Source organism: Trypanosoma equiperdum (genome assembly GCF_001457755.1).
Source record: "Trypanosoma equiperdum strain OVI genome assembly, contig: ctg_1301, whole genome shotgun sequence".
NCBI classification, from domain to species: domain Eukaryota; phylum Euglenozoa; class Kinetoplastea; order Trypanosomatida; family Trypanosomatidae; genus Trypanosoma; species Trypanosoma equiperdum.
Genome location: NW_027123285.1, coordinates 1 through 18,307, shown reverse-complemented (window position 1 = coordinate 18,307; position 18,307 = coordinate 1). Strand labels below are relative to the sequence as shown.

Here is an 18,307-nt window from a genome sequence, read left to right as displayed (position 1 = left end):
TGGTGCATGCGGCTTCACGTGCCCGGCGTGTTTCAAACACGTAAAATGTTGTTTACCTTTTTTTTGTTTGGGGGGGGCACACCTGTGTTTTTGTTCGCTGTCCTCGTCGCTGCGTTGTCACTTCCCCGTTGCATTAATAACGTGGATATTGTTGGGGTGGTGTTGAAGGGCGAGGTAAGTGTTTAGAGATTAACCAAAGCCATTGGATGTGGAAAGGTGCCCCGTTTGGGCCTCCGTTCATACCCATGTGTGACAGAGTGGGGGAGGAAAAGGTAGAACAAAAGGTGCCATTCTTTTCTCCTCTTTATCTCTTTCACAGTACACGATCTTCAAAGTGACGTAGCCGCGCTTTGGTGTCTGCCTCATGGATGAGCGGTCATTTGAGTTGGCGGAGTCTTTCGTTACGCCGCGGTATGTACAAACCGGCGTAGAGTCACTGCACTCGGTTGAACGCACGGTGCGTGCAATTATTGCCCAGCGCCGCTGCCCGGAAGAAGGCCTGCACGACTGTGCAATTGAATTGATAATGCAGCAACTTGCCGTGATGGATACGAACAACTTTAGTATACATGTTGGTGCTGGAGAGCGAGAGGGACGCGTTGCTTCGGTATTGGTTGCGAGGCGCCACTACAGCCTCACCCACGGCATCGGGCGTTCCGGTGACATCTGCAGCGATCAACCGAAGGCAGCCGGGTCAAGTGTGATGTACAAGTTGGTGAATCACATGATGCTCGACTTGCTGCGACAGGCGGGGACCCCGTCACTTGCAAGCGCTGCTGTGATTCCCATGGCAACCGGTATGACCATTGCGTTGGCGCTTCGCAGTATCTTTCATCATCGGGTAGAGGAGCTGCGATTCGACAGCAAGGGTCACACTGAAGAGGAACAGGAAAAGTTGCATGCTGGCCTTCGTACCAGAGGTGATGATTCGGCTGTTCCTCGCTATGTCATTTGGACTCGCATTGACCAGAAGACAGCCCTAAAGTGCATCGAGCTATCTGGCTTTGTGCCCATGGTCGTGCCACTGCGGCGTGCCCCTGTGCTGCGACGGATGCAAAGCAAGGAGGGACTGGGGACAGCAGAGACCCTACTTCATTCTTACTTTTTGGAGGCCCATGTAGACGATGTCGCTGCTGCAATTGAACGCGTTGGGGGCCCTAAGCACGTGCTGTGCGTCTTGTCCACGACGAGCTGCTTTGCGCCGCGGCTGCCCGATGATGTTGTTGCCATCGCAAAGCTATGCAAAGCACTTGATATTCCATATGTTGTGAACAACGCTTATGGTGTGCAAAGCCGCACCATCATGCATAAGTTAGATGCCGCCATTCGACTGGGTCGTGTGGATCTCATCGTGCAATCTGGGGACAAAAATTTTCTCGTCCCTGTAGGTGGGGCTGTACTAAGTGGTGGCAAGACCGCCGTGGCACGTGCCACTTCTTTATACGCGGGCCGAGCAAGCGCGTCTCCAGTGATTGACCTTTTCATCACTGCGCTGAGTCTAGGCCGAAGCGGGTTCAAAAAGTTATGGGACACGCGGTACCTACTGAGGAGGTCTCTCCAGAACCAACTGAAAGGGTTTGCGGGGGCACGGGGAGAATTGCTTTTGGATGAGTTCGATGCGCAATGTGATGTTGACGGTGCTAGTGGTGATTTTGTCGCGGCAGTGCCCCCAAGTGGCGAAGCTGGGTGCGATGGGGTGGAGAGGCCACAACGTAACGACATCAGCTTTGCCATAACTATGCGCACTGTTGGGAGCCCTTCAACTGCTGCTGCAGTTGGTGCACGTTTGTTTCGGAAAGGGGTGACAGGGCCGCGAGTTGTACTTCCTAGTGACAACGTGACTCGGCTCTGTGGTCATTCGTTCAGAAATTACGGTATGCATACGGATGAGACACCCTCTTGCCCGTTGCTTGTGTTGGCCTGTGGTGTTGGTATGACCGCAGAAGACGTGGACGGCTTGATGAAGCGGTTAGGAGAGGTTTGGCCGGTCGAGGGGGTATGAGATGGCTCTTGTGATATCCGGGTTCAGGCAGCATCTGCTGTGAGGGGGGGGGGGCGCACAAAGGATCCCATTGGATGAATTTATAGTTTGCCATGTTGCTACGTGAAGAAACCGATCTGGCAGAGGGTGGTGGAGGAGGTGCCAGGTCACCACCCGTTGTAATCGTGTTTGCACTCAAGTGGAAGTTTCTATAGGCGTAGTCAGAGAGGAAAGCATCTCGTAATTGAGGGGAGGTTACCGCGAGGCACGCGTTGTGAAAAGAGTATTGGAAATGCACTATTTCGTTAGCATCGTAATAGCCGTTCTTGTATCTAATTATAAGTACTAGGGTTTACTTCTTCCTCGTCCTCGCACCACCTTTCTCGTTATCACAGTAGGAAGAACAAACACTCTGGGGGTTGTGGCTCACGCCCTCATCTGATTGAAGGGAGGAGGATCTCGGGGCAAGACGGCTGGCGGGGGAAGTGACCTTTGGCCTCACAAGCGGACATGGTGAAACAGCGCATGACGGCGCTTGATGTTCGCGCTTCTGTGGAGGAAATGCGGACTGAGCTTCAGGGTCTCCGGTTGACGAACGTATATGACATTCCCCCAAGGACCTTTCTGTTTAAATTTGGAAATAGCGAGAAGAAAAGGACTTTACTTCTGGAGAACGGTGTGCGGCTGCACTTAACTCAGTTGGTGCGCGAGAAGCCAAAAGTGCCCACGCAGTTCACACTAAGGTTGCGAAAGCATGTACGTGCATGGCGGCTTGATTCTGTGACGCAACTTCAACACGACAGAACGGTGGACTTTCGCTTCGGTGTAGCGGAGGGTGCGTCGTATCACATAATTGTGGAGCTCTTTTCAAAGGGTAACATTGTACTAACAGACCACGAGTACCGCATAATGCTCTTACTTCGTGCACATAAGGACGACGGGGTCAACATGTTTGTGCGTGAATTATACCCTGTGACAAAGTCATTTGAACAGCAACAGGAGGAAGAGTGCCAGCAGCTCACTGAAGGGGCGCAACGTGTTGAAGCACTGCGACGAGAATGGGGCGCAGTGTTTACTCGGCATGCGGAATACGAGACAACGCGATCAACACTCTCTGCCACACATCACTTTGGTCCGTCACTCGCCGATCATATTTTGACAGTTACTGGCGTGAAGAGCGTGAAGAAAGCTAACATGACGTGCAGCGGGGACGAAATGTTCGAAAAGCTGCTTCCTGGAATGTTAGAAGCCTGGCGCTTCGCCTTCTCTCCTTTGCCCACAGGTGGCTACCTGATCAGCAAAACCGCGGCCACCAAGGGTCGAGGGACTCAAGAGCGGGGGAAGGCGCCACCGCATGTAGATGCGGGTGTCGGTACAACGGCTGACGGCGGAGAGGCGGGTAGTGGGGTGGAGAAGCAGCCTCGGCCGCACCTTCAGGGAGTGCAGTACGAGGACTTCAGTCCTGTTTTGCTCGCGCAGTATCGTGGGGATGCCGTTTCGGCGTCCTACCTCCCAAGCTTTGGCAGTGTATGTGATGCTTTCTTCCTATACACCGAGAAGGAGAAGATTGAACAGCATAATGACAGAGCGACAACCTGCGTACTTTCCAAGAAGGAGAAATTCGAGCGCGACCACAACCGTCGCATCGCCGCCCTCGAGCGCTCCGAGGAGGAGAACACCCGTAAGGGCGAACTCATCATCCAGAACGCTGAAAAGATTGACGAGGCAATTGGTCTAATTAATGGCGCACTAGCTGCTGGAATTCAGTGGGAGGCGCTGCGGCGTTTACTGAAGCAGCGACACGCCGAGGGCCATCCAGTGGCCTACATGGTGCACGAACTCTTCCTTGACCGCAACAGCATATCTGTGCTTGTGGAAGAAAATGATGAGGATGTCGAATGTTATGAGGACGAAGAAAGTAAAGTGAAAGTGGGGGGAAAGGGCGAGAATCACCGGTATGGTGGAAACAGCGGTGAAAAAAAGGACAGGGTAGAGGGCTGCAGTCGGACCCCATCTGTGATTGAGGTTGATTTGAGAAAAACCGCCTATGCAAATGCCGCCTCCTACTTTACGCAGAAAAAAGCTAATCGCGCCAAGCTCGAAAAAACTATTGCCGCTACCGCCAAAGCGGCGGCAGGAGCAGAAAAAAAGGGCGAGAGATTGGCTGCGAAGAAACAGACGAAGAAAGCTATCGCAACAGAGCGACACCGTTGTTGGTGGGAAAAATTTAATTGGTTCCGTACATCGTGTGGGGATTTGGTGCTACAAGGGCACGATACACAGTCGACTGAGTTGTTGGTACGTCGTATCATGCGCCTTGGTGACGTCTTTGTGCATAGCGATGTGGAGGGAGGGTTGCCGTGCATCCTGAGAGCCGCGGGTTCAGCGTGGGATGCCTCCACCGCTTTCGGGGAAGGTGAATCTGAGGAAAACAGCATTCAGGTAGGTGAGTCCACCAAAGGGTGGCTGATCCATATGATAAGCCTCGATGAGGCTGCTGCATGGTGCGTTTGCCGAAGCTCAGCGTGGGAGAGTAAGTTCAGTGTCGGCGCGTGGTGGGTGCATGCTTCACAAATTGTTGGAGGTACCGCCGCGGGGTGTTACTTGCTCAGCGGAGAGAAGAATTATTTGAGGCCTCGGCCCTTGATGTTAGGGTGCGGGCTGCTCTTCCGCATTTCTTCGCGCGCTATTGATCCCCGCGAGCGTGAAGAGCTGCCGAATTACGTCCCAGATGGCCCTCGTCAACCACATGGTGTCAGCCACCATTCAAGCGAGGGTGACAAGAACATGGCCTTAGGGCGTGATGATAACTGCTTCCTTGAACGCGACGCCGCTACGGCTCTGCGGCCACTTCCTCAACTTCAGGCAAATCGACGGCATCGGCAAAACACACATCAGCAGCAGCACAGCACGGCATGTAGCGTTGTGACGAAGGGCTCGCAGCCGCTCGCTGAAAATGCTGCAAGCCCTTCAGTGGCTGCAGCTCCTGCTCGCGGAACGGGAGTTTGTGGTGTGAAGGGGGCCGCCGCTGTTCAAACAAAGGCGCAGCAGCTGACGAAGCACCAGCGGAAGAAGTTAAAAAAGATCCAGCAGAAGTACAAGGATCAGGATGATGAGGATCGTTTAACCGGTGCACTCCTAAACGGTAACCAACTTTCAAAGGTGCAGTTGGAGCTGCTCGCAAGTGAGAGGGCCAAGCAGACTAATGAAATTGTAAGAACATCACCAGCAGGGAGCTCTTCCGCTGCTGGTGAGGCAGGAGAACGCTGTGGCGGTGAAGCTTGGGGCGAGGAGTGTGTGGGGGAGGTGCGGGGGCGGGCTCCTGCTAAAGGTGGAGATGCCGGACATTTGCTTGCCGCGTCTCCTTCATGCGGAAGTGACGGTCCAGCTGACAATGAGCGTACACCGCGTGAAGATAATGAGCCGAGCACCGGCGAACCCCAGCCACGGTCTCGTGCTATTGATTCAACGGCTGCGAGTTTGGAAGCCACGCGTGCAGCGAACGATGCGGAGTTTAATCGTGAATGGATTCATTTTACGGCGAAGCCCCAGCCTGGAGACTGTGTGGAGTATGCGGTTGCCGTTTGTGCGCCGATGGGTTCCGTCATCTCGTACAAGTACCGGGCTGAGCTCTCATGTGGGAATGCTAAGAAGGGCCAGGTGGCTCTTAGTTTGATTGAACACTTCACTGCGATGGCTCTGAATGTCGATAACGCCTCAGAGGTACACGCCCTACGGTCACTGGAAATGAATGATGTCATAGGGCAACTCCGAGGTAATTTGAAGCGGATCAGCACTGGCCTTCGCAAATAGCCCGTGCGTACTGGTTGGCATATACGTGTTCAAGCGTCCTTTACGTTCGATAAGCTCCGCGTCCCTGTGCATTCTACTCCGTACGCACTGCTCTGTCAAACGCCATCCGCCTTGGGGCAGCAAACCCCGTTTTTCTAGCGGGCCCCGCAGCGTTTCGTACTAAGCGTAACTTTTCGCGGATGAACGATTGTCAATACCCCTTTAACGCAATCCCAGCGCAATGCGAATGAATTATACTACTTTGTGAGGGCATGTGGGACTCTATACCACACTTCCCACTGTTTATTTTTCCCATGTGTGAAGGAAAAAGGAAGGTAAATAACATTGATAAGTAACATCCACTTGATTTACGATGGCCGATCAACTCTCCAACGAGCAGATCTCCGAATTCAAGGAGGCGTTCTCGCTATTTGACAAGGATGGTGATGGTACCATTACGACGAAAGAACTCGGCACTGTGATGCGGTCACTGGGCCAGAACCCCACCGAGGCGGAACTCCAGGACATGATCAACGAAGTTGATCAGGATGGAAGCGGAACTATTGACTTTCCAGAGTTCTTGACGCTTATGGCGCGCAAGATGCAGGATTCTGATTCCGAGGAAGAAATCAAGGAAGCGTTTCGTGTCTTTGATAAGGATGGCAATGGTTTCATTTCCGCTGCTGAACTCCGTCACATCATGACGAACCTCGGTGAAAAACTAACAGATGAGGAGGTGGACGAGATGATCCGCGAGGCTGACGTTGATGGCGACGGCCAAATCAACTACGAGGAGTTCGTGAAAATGATGATGAGCAAATAGTTCGTGTTTGCAGATGGTTGAGGTGAGCCTGGCTTCCTTCTCTACCTTTCCGTCATGTTAAGTTTGTGTATTCGTTTGGGAAGAGATAAAATACTGGTATAAAACTCTTTTTGTGATAGAAAATAGATAAGGGTGTTGGTGCTTCCCGATAAAGGGGGAGGAAACTGTTGAGGAGGTGCGTGAAATAAAAGCAAAAGTGGCATAAGGTGTACATGATATGGGGCACTTAAGATTCTCAGAAGGATTTGATACATGGCATCATATCAGTTTCGTACTGTCGAGGAGTACTGAGATTGCTCTGAGAATTTTTGAATCCCTTTGACCTTTTTAACATTCTGATGTTACCGCGTTACCCGGATCTGTAACCTCACTCCTTCGGAACCATTTCATCCTTTATTTACATTTTTGTTATGTATATGACCTTTCCGGCTGTCATCAGTGAAAGGGACCTGTTTGTGTTAAACGGTTTCATGTCTCGGTGCTTCGCAGGTTCTACGTAAACGCTGAAGCTCATTGGGTACACAGACTTCATTTTCTCTGCAAACATTTGCTTGCATGGCTTTAACGCTTCCGTCTTTATTCTGATTGTTCTCCCCAAACAGGAAAGAAGTAACCACAACCCAGGTTTAGGTCCGACAGACTGCCGTAGGTGTGTTGGTGTCCAGATTTTGTGTGAAATACATGGATAAAGGTATGAAGGATAAGGCTCCTGTATCTAGTCAACAGGATCATTTCAGTAGGGGCGGTGCCGTGGGAGGCAAGCCCATTTCTGATGTTCGTGGCACATCTCGTCCCTTCTACCGCAAGCCGGTGTCGCACAACACCATCGCGGAGCTAGCGGAAGGTTTTCGTGTACTGAGTAACGGTCAAAAAACAATATCAATTCCAATGAAGGAGGTCTCTGCGCTTATGGCAAGCGTGGGGCTACACTTGTCAGACGAAGAGTTCCATGAGGTGATGCGTGTTTTTGGCCAGGGGGAACAGACGAACACGGAAGAGCTTAGCTTCAAGGACTTTCTCTCGTTAATGATGTGCGAGGTAGACGATACGATGTTGGAGGAGATGCGTAGCGCTTTTCTACATTACGACAAGCAAAAGACCGGATTTGTGACAAAGAAACAGTTTACAGAGCTTTTCGCCACAGGTGGTGAATGCTCAACCCCTGAGGAAGTAGAGGAACTTCTGACAATTGCGGAGCAAGACGAAACCGATGACAAGATTGACTACAATAGGTTTATCAACGAATTGGTTCATCGCCTGAACTTCATGTAGACATAAAGGGTACGTCCCATTCTTACTATGACGGCGGGGATGCAGGCGGTAACTGTGGTTATTCGTACAGAGGGGTGGGACACTGGGATAAAGGGACGGCTTCAGTAGAGGGGGTGGGAATGCTGCTTCAACTTTCTTCCGACGCATGTGGGAGGAGGACGACAAAAAAACAAGAAGTTAGCGGTAAAGGGTGATGCTCCGGCGAGTAATCTTTCCACTGACAGCACCGATGTTGTTTGAGGTTTGCTTTTTCTGTGGGTTATTCAACCTTTCCACCCTTGAGCTGTTTCTTCGCTTGGAGTTACTCGTTCCTTGAGCTAGTCTACTGCGAGCCAAATGCAGGTAGCCTTCCGCGGCATCGCTTCGTCACTTCACCTTTCTGCGCGTTCTGTGTTTGCTTGTGTGGTTTTTTCCCTTTGGCGTTTCGTTTTTATTAATCCCACCTACTGGTCAGCTTCAGTTTGGTCTCCCTCGTTCTTTATGCACGTGTAAGTAGTTTCTGCTACGTTATTCGCACGACTGCGCCGCTGGCGATCTAGGGACGCTAGTTCAACATTTCTCTTCTCATCCGTGTCTTCGCTTTGCATCACCCACGCCAGAAGGATAGCACCATGCAGATCTTCGTGAAAACCCTCACTGGCAAAACCATTGCTCTTGAGGTTGAGGCCAGCGACACCATTGAGAACGTAAAGGCCAAGATTCAGGACAAGGAGGGTATCCCTCCGGATCAGCAGCGGTTGATTTTTGCCGGGAAGCAGTTGGAGGAGGGTCGCACGCTTGCGGACTACAACATTCAGAAGGAGTCGACACTGCACCTGGTACTCCGCCTTCGAGGTGGTGTGATGGAGCCAACGCTTGAGGCACTCGCGAAAAAATACAATTGGGAGAAGAAGGTGTGCCGCCGCTGCTACGCCCGTCTGCCCGTACGCGCTACGAATTGCCGCAAGAAGGGTTGTGGCCACTGCTCCAACTTGCGCATGAAGAAGAAGCTGCGTTAATGTACCTATCACTTCATGCTTAGCGGTTATCTGCGGATTATCTTGTTAAAGTTTTATTTATTTATTTCGTTCACTGACAGTGGTCTTTATGTTTTTATTGACCTGACATGTTGATGTTTTGTATTTCTGTTGGTTACCATTGCCTTATCATTCGCTTCGGCTTACAAAAAATTCTTCCAAATTCTGCCTTCGTTCCTGTTGTTTCAGGTATCTAGTTGTTTCACCGTGGTCTGTGAAACCATCTGTACCTTTTTAGGGGAGTACCACAGTCATCACTTAGAGGTATTGTTAATTATAGGATCAGATACTTTGCGGTATTTACCTTCTCTGCACTCACGGCTTTGCGAAGCTCTCTCTCTATTCGACGTTGTGTTACTCCGTCAGCCTCCAACTCTTAAGTGAACGCACAAAGTTTCTCACGGCTTATTGTTCGTCCCAGGAGCACAAGAAGGTTAAGGGAGCCGCTGCAAGATATTCACTCCACATCTAAGGTGCAGTAAAAGCTGTAGGCGTTTCACTGCACTCAGTGAGCAATCATAAAGTTGGTGGAGAATATTTTCGATCACAGGAATATTAGAGGAGCGAGAGTAAGTCGAGTGAGAAGGTGACTTAGCAGCCAACTCTCCGTGATATCGCAGGTAACGCGGTATCGTGTTTTGTTTGTTTGGGTGTGAGGAGAGTTACGTTCTAATAAGCGTAAGTGGTTAACTCTATATATATTGTTGTAGTTTGTGTGCGTGCTGTGGCCGAGAGGAACTCACTCGTTGTCTGTTCGTGGAGGGACGCAGGAAGAAGCTGGACTCAGGAAGGAAATTTGTCCTTGTGGGATAGCTTTATTTAATTTTTGCTCGGTTAAAGTGATTGAGAGCAGTGTTACCAACATTTTTTGACAGCTATGGCGGATAATAGTAACGTTGGAGTGGAAAATACCGATCATGCACGGTCATTTGTGGAAGTTAATATTTTGAGGGGTGACCTCAACGCGGCGCGTAGGTTTCCCTCCAACTACGTGCGCACATCAAAATATACTCTGGCTACATGCATACCGAAGAGTTTGCTTAACCAGTTTCGATGCGTATCGAATATATACTTCCTTTTTGTTACCATCATCACCATGATTCCCGTTGTGAGTCCGGTAAACCCACTCAGTACCCTGTTGCCTCTGTGTATCGTGGTTGGGGTTGGGATGTGGAAGGACCTTTGGGAGGATGGCAAGCGTCGGAAGTCTGACAAACTCGTGAACTCAGTGGGCGTGCAGGTGCTCCGTGGCTCCGACTTTGTTTCTGTTCCATCCCGTGATGTGCGCGCTGGCGATGTGATACTTTGCGGACTTGGGGATGTGGTGCCGGCTGATGCAGTTGTGTTGAACACCTCACTGGTGGATGGTGTGACATATATTGAAACGTCCAATCTTGATGGCGAGACAAATGCTAAAACACGGCGTGCAAAACCAGAAACGATAAAGGCACTTGGGACAGTTGAGGATATTATTGAGGGTTGTTTGCCAGATGCTGCCACGTGTGCCCACTTCTTGAACAACGGCAGCTTGGTTGGGTGGAAGCGATGTGATAGCCGCGGTGGTGATAACGGCAAAGGAGCCATTTCTCAGAATGTTCTTACAGAGAATGGGAGGACCTCAGGGGGTACGTCGGGTCAGCGGGCTCGCGCTTCGTCGGCCTTTCGTGATGTCGAGGTGACCGAGGTGGAAGATGGTACGCCGCAGAGTGTGGAGCTTCCGCCACCGACGAACGTAACTCAATCCTTTGCGGAGCAAACTTCAAAGAAGGGAACGGAAGGAGGGCACGGGCGCACCAGTACCGCTACGCCCACACCGTTGGAGACGCGGGGAAGTGTGTGCAACACGCTGGAACTTTCAAGTAAGGAGCGCACCATCACTGAATGTGATGATCGTGTGCCGTCAAGCACTGTTGAAACGTCGGATATACGCGACCGGGTGCGGGGGGGGCCTTCTGGATTATGCTCAAGCTCAAACCCCTTCGCCGCTGGTACTGCTTCCAATATTTACCCAAGGGCGGGTGCTCCTGGCTCTGCTGTCGCGTTGGCAAATGATGGAAACGGCGTATTGAACGACGCACGGGGAGATGGGGATTTTAAGGGCGTTTTGTTACGCGGGGCGACGCCATGCCCAGACTTACACTCATGGATTGGGCAGCTGCGCCTACGATGTGGGAGCGTCGTGTCTCTTTCCATTGATCAGTTTCTACCCCGTGGTTGCATTATTCGAAACACTGAGTGGGTTCTTTGCGCCGTTGTCTACACGGGGAAAAATACCAAGATGCTGCTCAATCTCAAAAGCAAGGGGGAAAAATCATCCTTAACTTCCCGCCGAATCAACCTTATCAACATCATCCTTCTGTTCGTGCATCAAACAGCTTTGATAACTCTATGCACAATGTCGGTGCATTGGCGCGCTGAAAGACTCAACGGACTTGAGGGAGCGGGAAGCGGCCATACCACGTGGTACATCCAATGGGCCCTGAGTAGGTATGGAGCGTCAAAATACTTTGCCCTCATGTACCTGACAAATTTCATTCTTCTTTCATTCCTCATTCCAATTTCGTTGTATGTTACGATGGAACTCAACAAAGTGCTTCAACTGTATCTCATCGCAAATGACAGACGCATGGCGAGCTACGATGAGTTCAAGGGCGTACTGCGCTACTCTAGGCCAAAGACATCTTGCCTGAACTCGCAGCTAGCGTACGTCAGATACGTTTTCACAGATAAGACTGGAACCCTAACGGAGAACGTTATGACTTATGTTGGTGGTTGTACAGCGACCGAACGGCATGACGAGAAGGAAAGACCAGGGGCACTTGGCGAAGCATTCCTTCGGCTCGTTGAGGCCCGACGCCTCAGTGTACCTCCAGCCGTTGGGGAGCCAATTATGACTACTGATGCCTTGGAACGCCGTCAGGTTCCCCAACAGGGGCGATTCGACTTCGATGAGGAGGCGATGGAAAAGGAACCACTTTTCCGGTACCTACGCAACTTGTCGCTTTGCCACAGCGTTGTCTGTTTTGACAGACCTGAGGTGGAATCAGCGGTTGCCGCAGCCGTGGAAGCAGCGGCGGCGAGCGGTCATTCGGTCCTTGGTGGCTCACTTCCCCCAGGCTCCCAGCACGCCTTCACGCGTCGCCCATCTGCGGCAGATGCCACATTACCGAATAATAATCGAATAATGGGGTGCAGTGGCACAACTGACGCGGTTGAGATGGTGTGTCACCGTCGGGTGTCAAGCATAACCCCCGGAAGCGGTTCTGTCTTCGGCGCCTCCCCATCGACTGGTGTTGGGCGTTTCTTGCATGGTCACACTGGCAGTGCGTCATGGCGCATGACGTGCCACAATGATGCGCTTATGCATGAGCGCTCTCTCACAATGTCTAGAAAGGTGAGAGAGTTTAGGGACGAGTCAAAGATATACGAAGGGCAGTCACTGGATGAAGTTGCGTTGGTGTGTGCGGCTCGCGACAACCTTTTCGCGCTGCAGGGAAGAACTTCCAAACATGTTTTTGTGAAAGTTGTGCAGAAGGTGATGTGCTACGAGGTTGTTGCAGAGCTTCAGTTCACATCTCAAAGAAAATTGATGAGCGTGCTTTTAAGTCGTTGTCCGGATATGGATAATGCCTCTACAGGTACTCAGGACAATGTGCGAATAAGTTACCACCGAAAGGTTCAGGAAACACAGACGTCTCCAAGCTTTGCTCGGGCGTGGGAGACCCCAACGAGGTCATCGGGCCAACACAAGACAATGAAGGTTCTAGGGGATCAAAAAGGTGATCCAACGCATCCAGTGACGGTGGAAGAGGATAGAAAAGACCGTCCCGTGGATTCCAATGCTAGAGGGAAGAAGCTTCCCTTTCTGTTGCTCGTGAAGGGTGCGGATAGCAGCATGATGTCTATCATGAACAAACAAAACCCACGGAACATTGATTTGAAGGATCTTTTTGAAGTGGAAATAGATTCGGTTGCCAAGAAGGGCCTACGAACACTTGTCCTTGGTCAGCGGTGGGTATCGGAGGAGGAGGCACGGGATTGGCTGGTCAAATTTAATGAGGCGCAGTGTCGCTTGAACGATCGCGACGAGGCATTGCATGAAGTCTACGCGCTGCTAGAGAAGGATGTTGACCTGATTGGAACTACGGCTGTATCCGATGAGCTGCAGGAGGATGTTCCGGAGACGGTAAAGTTTCTTATGCAAGCCGATATCGTGGTGTGGATGCTTACGGGAGACAAGCGGGAGACTGCTGTGACGATCGCATGCACTAGCGGCATCATCGAATCGGGCTGTGAGGATATGGTGCATCATCTCGATGTTTGCAGCCAATTATCTGGTACCACAGATCTGCAAACGGAGTTGAAGAGTGAGCGTATACGAGAAGTGCTTCGATCACAACTTTCTGCTGCCTCAAATAAGTGTGATAGCGCAGAGGAACAGTACGGTAAAGATACTCACAAGATGGTGCTAGTGGTAGACGGGCTGACGTTAGACGCCATTTTCTGTGATGCAGACCTCACAAGCGAATTTTTCTCTATTGGTATGCGGTGTCGTAGCGCTGTGTGCTGCCGTATGACGCCGCTTCAGAAGGCAAAGATAGTGAAGCTTTTCCAGGAGAATACTGGGGGCGTTGCGTTGGCGATTGGTGACGGTGCTAATGACGTTTCTATGATACAAGAGAGCAGTGTTGGTATTGGTATCATGGGGCTCGAGGGCTCGCAGGCCGAGTTGGCGAGTGACTATGCGATTCCCAAATTCAGATTCCTGAAGCGGCTACTCATGGTTCACGGTCGCTTTTCACTTTACCGCGATGCTCATTGTCTCGTGTACAGTTTGCATAAGAATGCCTTTCTCACGTCCGCTATCGTTGTCTACACTATTTCTAGTGGTTTCTCCGGTATGGTATTAATCGATTCGTGGCTTATTACTTTTTTCAATCTTGTGTATTGTTCACTTCAGCCAGTTTTGATGGGGGTGTACGACAAAGATGTGGAGGATGAGTTGGCAGAGTCTCTGCCGTCGCTGTACCCTCCTTTGTCCAGGGAGAACATGTTCTTTAGGTGGGGTTATTTTACCAAGTGGTTTGTTGATGGCGTGCTACTCGGAGTCTTATTATTTGTACTTACCTACTACGTTTTGGGTGATGATGATGCGCTTCATCCGTATCGGAGCGGCTCAGTGGAGGATTACGGTACTCTATATTTCATTTTGTTGCTTTTTTTGGTTAATCTGCGCGCAGCGTCCGCTATTGTGTGCTATAACCTTATCACTGTTGCGGTTCTTGCGCTGTGTTTTATTGCTATTCCGTTTTTGACGCTTTTCTACTCGGCTCTACCAAACGTATTTGGCTCGAACAGGTGCGTTTACGTGGCGATAGAGCTAGTGGGAAACATTAAGTTGTGGCTCATGTTGCTTCTCTGCTTCGGGATATACATCATGTACATTATGGGAAGCAACGCATATATCGAGCTGTTTAAGCCATGGCTTAACGGGGAGCGGGCTATGAGAGCAGCGTGGGAGTCGCCATACAAGGGAGAACACCTTGCAAAGGTTAAACTGTTGCGGGAGCGCTCGCGGACAAGGTAATGATATGGTAGTGAATGTATCACTGTTATGCCAGCGCGGAACCTCAGAGAACCACCAACATCAACACAGAATTGGGGGCTGCCTATTTCACGGGCGGCAGGCCTGGCGTCAGCTCTGCTGCCTTTGCCCACCTGTGCCTTTACCGTCATTAGTAATGATATGTGGTATTGCTTTTGAAGAGGGAAGCTGTTTTCTATTCACCCACCTGCGCCTCTGTGTAGGAATGATAACGGTTTTGAGGTGGGGGTTTTGTTCTTCTCTCGTTACGGTACAGAAGTAAGGGGATAAACAGTTTCATAAAATAAAAACTGTTGTGTGGGTACACTTTGCCGTGGTAGCATTTTGTAGTACCTGCGAAAAAGTGAGCGGCATGTGTATCCGTCCATAAGGATGGGATTTCTCATACGTGATGCAGTTACGTGTCTTTTCTTTTCCCTTCGGTCACACTATGAGAACATGAGGGGCGCGCGGGGAGGAGGAGGAGGGGTGATTTCACTGTAAAAACATCATTGCGCGCCAGTGCGCTTGGATTGAAGATGAAAGGAAAAATATGAGAAGGGGAATAAAGGCGAGCGTTGGGATAGGTTGAAATGAGTGAGTAAACAGATTTTTTAATTATTTGTTGACATTGATCTTCGTTTCTGTTGGTCAACATGTCAATCGTTGCTTTCCAGAATTTGATAGTGCGTTGTCACTACGGTAATGATACTTTTTCTTTCGAGTTATTTTGCTCCGTGGAGGGATCGGTTCGTATTTGTGTCGGGTAACATGTCGCGACGGTGAATGGTTTGGTAAGGGTAGTGTTACTGTGGAGTGATGGGAAGGATCACGTGAAAGAGAGAAAAGTATGCAAGTGTACTTGCCTTTTCTATTCTAACAATTCTCTTCTTCATTCCACTAATCGCTTCTGGCATTGACATTTGCGTGCACCTCACCGGTTTCCTGTTGAGGAGTCACCGTGCCCCACTGATGATGCGCATACGTATCTCAACCCCTTCGCGTACATACCACTCCAGCGCGCGAGAAGAGGATGGGATACGTATGCATATTCTTTTCTTATTGCTCTTATTTTTGGTCGCTATCGTGCTCCCTCCTTTCTGCATTCGCGTGTTCGAGTGCTCTGATTTTCCTCCTTTTTTGTACCCGCAAATCGTTTTGTGTTCCGCCGATTTGTTATGCAACGATTCTCCACGAATATTAGCTTCATTTCCTCTTGAATCTTATGTTTTTGTTTTTATCGTTCATTTTCCTGTAGCGACAAATAGTGGGCTGTGCTGGCACGTGACATTCGCTTTCGCCCAAACCCACATCGACTCAATCACTCGCTCTTCGGTTGTTAAGGTGTTTGCAAGGTTCACACGAGCTATTTTGACTGGGCCAGCGGGACTAAGGAGAGTTTGACGTACGAGGCTAACTTGGGAAGCAAACTTGCAATTCTTTGTCAATCATTGACATAAAGGAAAAGGTAGTTAATTGGAAAAGGGTTCATCTTTTGGCAAGTGGGGAGAAGAAGGGCATTTGAGGGAACGCGTGCCGGTTACTTGAGCTGGTGCACGGACTCAAACTTCTAAAGTGGGTGAGTAGTAGACGGTCCCCATTCGCTTTGTAATCTATTTAAATTTTATAGCTAATTGTTTTTTTTTTTTTGCGTACTCGTCGTTATTCTCTGTTACCCTCTTCCCTTCTTTCGGTTGAGCAATGCTCCCCTCGCTCATCCGTCGTGTGGCTCCCTCCCGTGTTGCACTGGTACCGCTGTTCGCGGCACTGAAGACGACTACACTGCAACAGGCGCCCGGTGGCATTACCCAAGGGGACAACAGACACCCATCTTGCTCAGGAGAGGACGCCGCTTTGGGTGCTCTACAGCAGTCGCCTCAATCGAAACTCTCGTTGCAGGAACCGCTGCGGCCATTAACAGCAACTGCCGCGGACGGTAATTCCGTGCCCATTGTTTCCAACATTGCAAGGGAAAGGGGATACATTGTCGACGCCAACCGTAGTTATTTCAGCACCGGCGCTAACAAGTGCAGCGATGCTACTGCGATAGACGGTGGTGTACCGCAACCGGTTGAGGATCCCCTTGTTCACATGCTGCGGTGTGAAGAAGAGTTACTTCACACCTCCGTGGAACGGTTGAACGCAGAGCGCAAACTTGCGGAAATGAAGCGCCGTTTTGGGGATGAGATGTCCGCTTTGCATGAGGGACTGAAGGCTCGTGAAGAGAAAGTGAGTCGTATGGTCCGCCGCGCCGCCAGGGAGAGCGGCGTCCACACTCACTCAGTACAACCGGCCGCTGTAGTGTCTTATGCAACAGCGACCGACGATTGGGGCGAGGTGGGTAAGGGTGTTGCGGGTGATATTGTGGATGACGGTGACAATGTTGGCCACCGCTGCGGTGACGACGGTGAGATTGCAGACAACGGGACGCAGACGCCACGATTACCCGATGATACGTTTGTAAAGCTGCAAGATCCTGAAGAAGATGATGCAAGCACCGAGGATGACGATATTAGTTCTTCCGAAGTGTATGCCGACGTCCCGAGCCCCGGAAGAGGACAAAAAAGAGCAACCTCTAGTGAGGGAACCGTCGCTAAGCGCAGAGGAAGGCCACCGTCTTTGAAGGCCGCCTCGAATAAAGAAACCAAAAAGCATGCGGGTTCAAGGGCTCGAGGTGCCTCTGCCCGAGGTGAACGGAAGGACAACGCTATGCGAACAGCGTCGTTTGCGCGGGCCGCATCAGGGAGCGGGAAGAGTCCAGCCAGCAGAAAGGTGTCACAGACCAAAAAGGCTCCTCAAGTCGGAAGGGCATCTCAAACCAGGAAGGCTGTCCAGGCTCAGAGGCCCCTGAAGCAACAGCAACAACGGCAGTCGAAGGTTGGTGCGAATAGCAGAGGCCGGGGCAGCGGTGTTAGGGGAGAAAGGGGTCGAAGAGGCACAGTCGGTGGAGACAGTAAAAGTATTACTCACCCTAGAGGCTCAACAGCTTCCGGGCGGCAGACTGCTGCGACGCGGAAGAGAGCAGGTAAGAAGTAACCAATTCTTGTATCTTTGTATTTGTGAAGTTCTAGAGTGTTTGTGAAGTCAGTCATGTTGGGAGCCCGTACCGTTAGAGCGGCTCCGAATTCACCCAAGCACGCACATATATATGAGAGTGAGGTGAAAGTGCGAAGAGAAGGGCAACCTCTGTATATCTGATTTTTGTAATTTTAGGGCCGGGAGACAGCCCCTTTATGGGGGAGGGCTTTTGTACACAGAAAAAAACCATAATGGAGGAGAAGTGTTGCTTGGTGCAACACTACTTCACTGTATATTTGTACTCCGGCATTCAGTGACCTTAATAACATCTGTTTCATCAGTTTTTTTTGTTCTTCTTGCTTTGACGTGTGCTGGGTGTCCACGCTCATCAGTTCCAATATACTTGTGTGTGCTTTTGTACTTGCGGACACGCGTGGTCGCAACGTTTCACGGTTTTGTTTTTTTACTTCTTCACTTTGTACGTTCTGACTCCAAACATTCGTCTTTTTTTTCGTTTCCCTTACTTTTCTGTGGTTGGGCATCGGCCTCTGTGCCTGCTTGCGCACGTACATCCTTGCGTGCGGCTACATTCACTTATGTCGCTGTGTAGCGAGCTTCAGCTCACCTTGCTTCCTCATGTCCAATTGGTGTTATTGCTTGTCCCACTTTTTCCTCCTTCAGGGTTTGTTGCCCGCACACTTTCCAGTTACATCATGAAGCGTTAGCCACTACTTTTTATTACTTAGGCTGCTGTAAGGGCGGGTCAGCCACATAATCCTTCTACGATTTCAGCAGCGTGTGTGTGTGTGTGTGTGTGTGTG

General features: G+C 50.5%; 7 protein-coding genes across 7 annotated transcripts; all 7 read left to right on the top strand.

Annotated features, from left to right (window-relative positions):
• Nucleotides 1-364: 364 nt before the first annotated feature.
• Nucleotides 365-2,002, top strand: TEOVI_000732600 (O-phosphoseryl-tRNA(Sec) selenium transferase, putative; the record flags this gene model as incomplete). The annotated part of the gene is made up of 1 exon (XM_067221033.1): nucleotides 365-2,002. The coding sequence occupies one exon, from the start codon at nucleotides 365-367 to the stop codon at nucleotides 2,000-2,002; it is 1,638 nt and encodes a 545-aa protein (XP_067077134.1).
• Nucleotides 2,003-2,491: 489 nt separating this feature from the next.
• Nucleotides 2,492-5,794, top strand: TEOVI_000732500 (translation-associated element 2, putative; the record flags this gene model as incomplete). The annotated part of the gene is made up of 1 exon (XM_067221032.1): nucleotides 2,492-5,794. The coding sequence occupies one exon, from the start codon at nucleotides 2,492-2,494 to the stop codon at nucleotides 5,792-5,794; it is 3,303 nt and encodes a 1,100-aa protein (XP_067077133.1).
• A 352-nt stretch (nucleotides 5,795-6,146) lies between these two features.
• Nucleotides 6,147-6,596, top strand: TEOVI_000732400 (calmodulin; the record flags this gene model as incomplete). Its single annotated transcript, XM_067221031.1, has 1 exon — nucleotides 6,147-6,596. One exon carries the CDS (start codon nucleotides 6,147-6,149, stop codon nucleotides 6,594-6,596), a length of 450 nt encoding a protein of 149 aa, XP_067077132.1.
• A 681-nt stretch (nucleotides 6,597-7,277) lies between these two features.
• On the top strand, nucleotides 7,278-7,868 carry TEOVI_000732300 (uncharacterized protein; the record flags this gene model as incomplete). Its single annotated transcript, XM_067221030.1, has 1 exon — nucleotides 7,278-7,868. The coding sequence occupies one exon, from the start codon at nucleotides 7,278-7,280 to the stop codon at nucleotides 7,866-7,868; it is 591 nt and encodes a 196-aa protein (XP_067077131.1).
• A 611-nt stretch (nucleotides 7,869-8,479) lies between these two features.
• Nucleotides 8,480-8,866, top strand: TEOVI_000732200 (Ubiquitin-2 like Rad60 SUMO-like/Ubiquitin family/Ubiquitin-like domain/Ribosomal L40e family, putative; the record flags this gene model as incomplete). Its single annotated transcript, XM_067221029.1, has 1 exon — nucleotides 8,480-8,866. One exon carries the CDS (start codon nucleotides 8,480-8,482, stop codon nucleotides 8,864-8,866), a length of 387 nt encoding a protein of 128 aa, XP_067077130.1.
• Nucleotides 8,867-9,761: 895 nt separating this feature from the next.
• Nucleotides 9,762-14,471, top strand: TEOVI_000732100 (phospholipid-transporting ATPase, putative; the record flags this gene model as incomplete). The annotated part of the gene is made up of 1 exon (XM_067221028.1): nucleotides 9,762-14,471. One exon carries the CDS (start codon nucleotides 9,762-9,764, stop codon nucleotides 14,469-14,471), a length of 4,710 nt encoding a protein of 1,569 aa, XP_067077129.1.
• Nucleotides 14,472-16,169: 1,698 nt separating this feature from the next.
• TEOVI_000732000 (uncharacterized protein) lies at nucleotides 16,170-17,504 on the top strand (the record flags this gene model as incomplete). Its single annotated transcript, XM_067221027.1, has 1 exon — nucleotides 16,170-17,504. The coding sequence occupies one exon, from the start codon at nucleotides 16,170-16,172 to the stop codon at nucleotides 17,502-17,504; it is 1,335 nt and encodes a 444-aa protein (XP_067077128.1).
• Nucleotides 17,505-18,307: the final 803 nt, after the last annotated feature.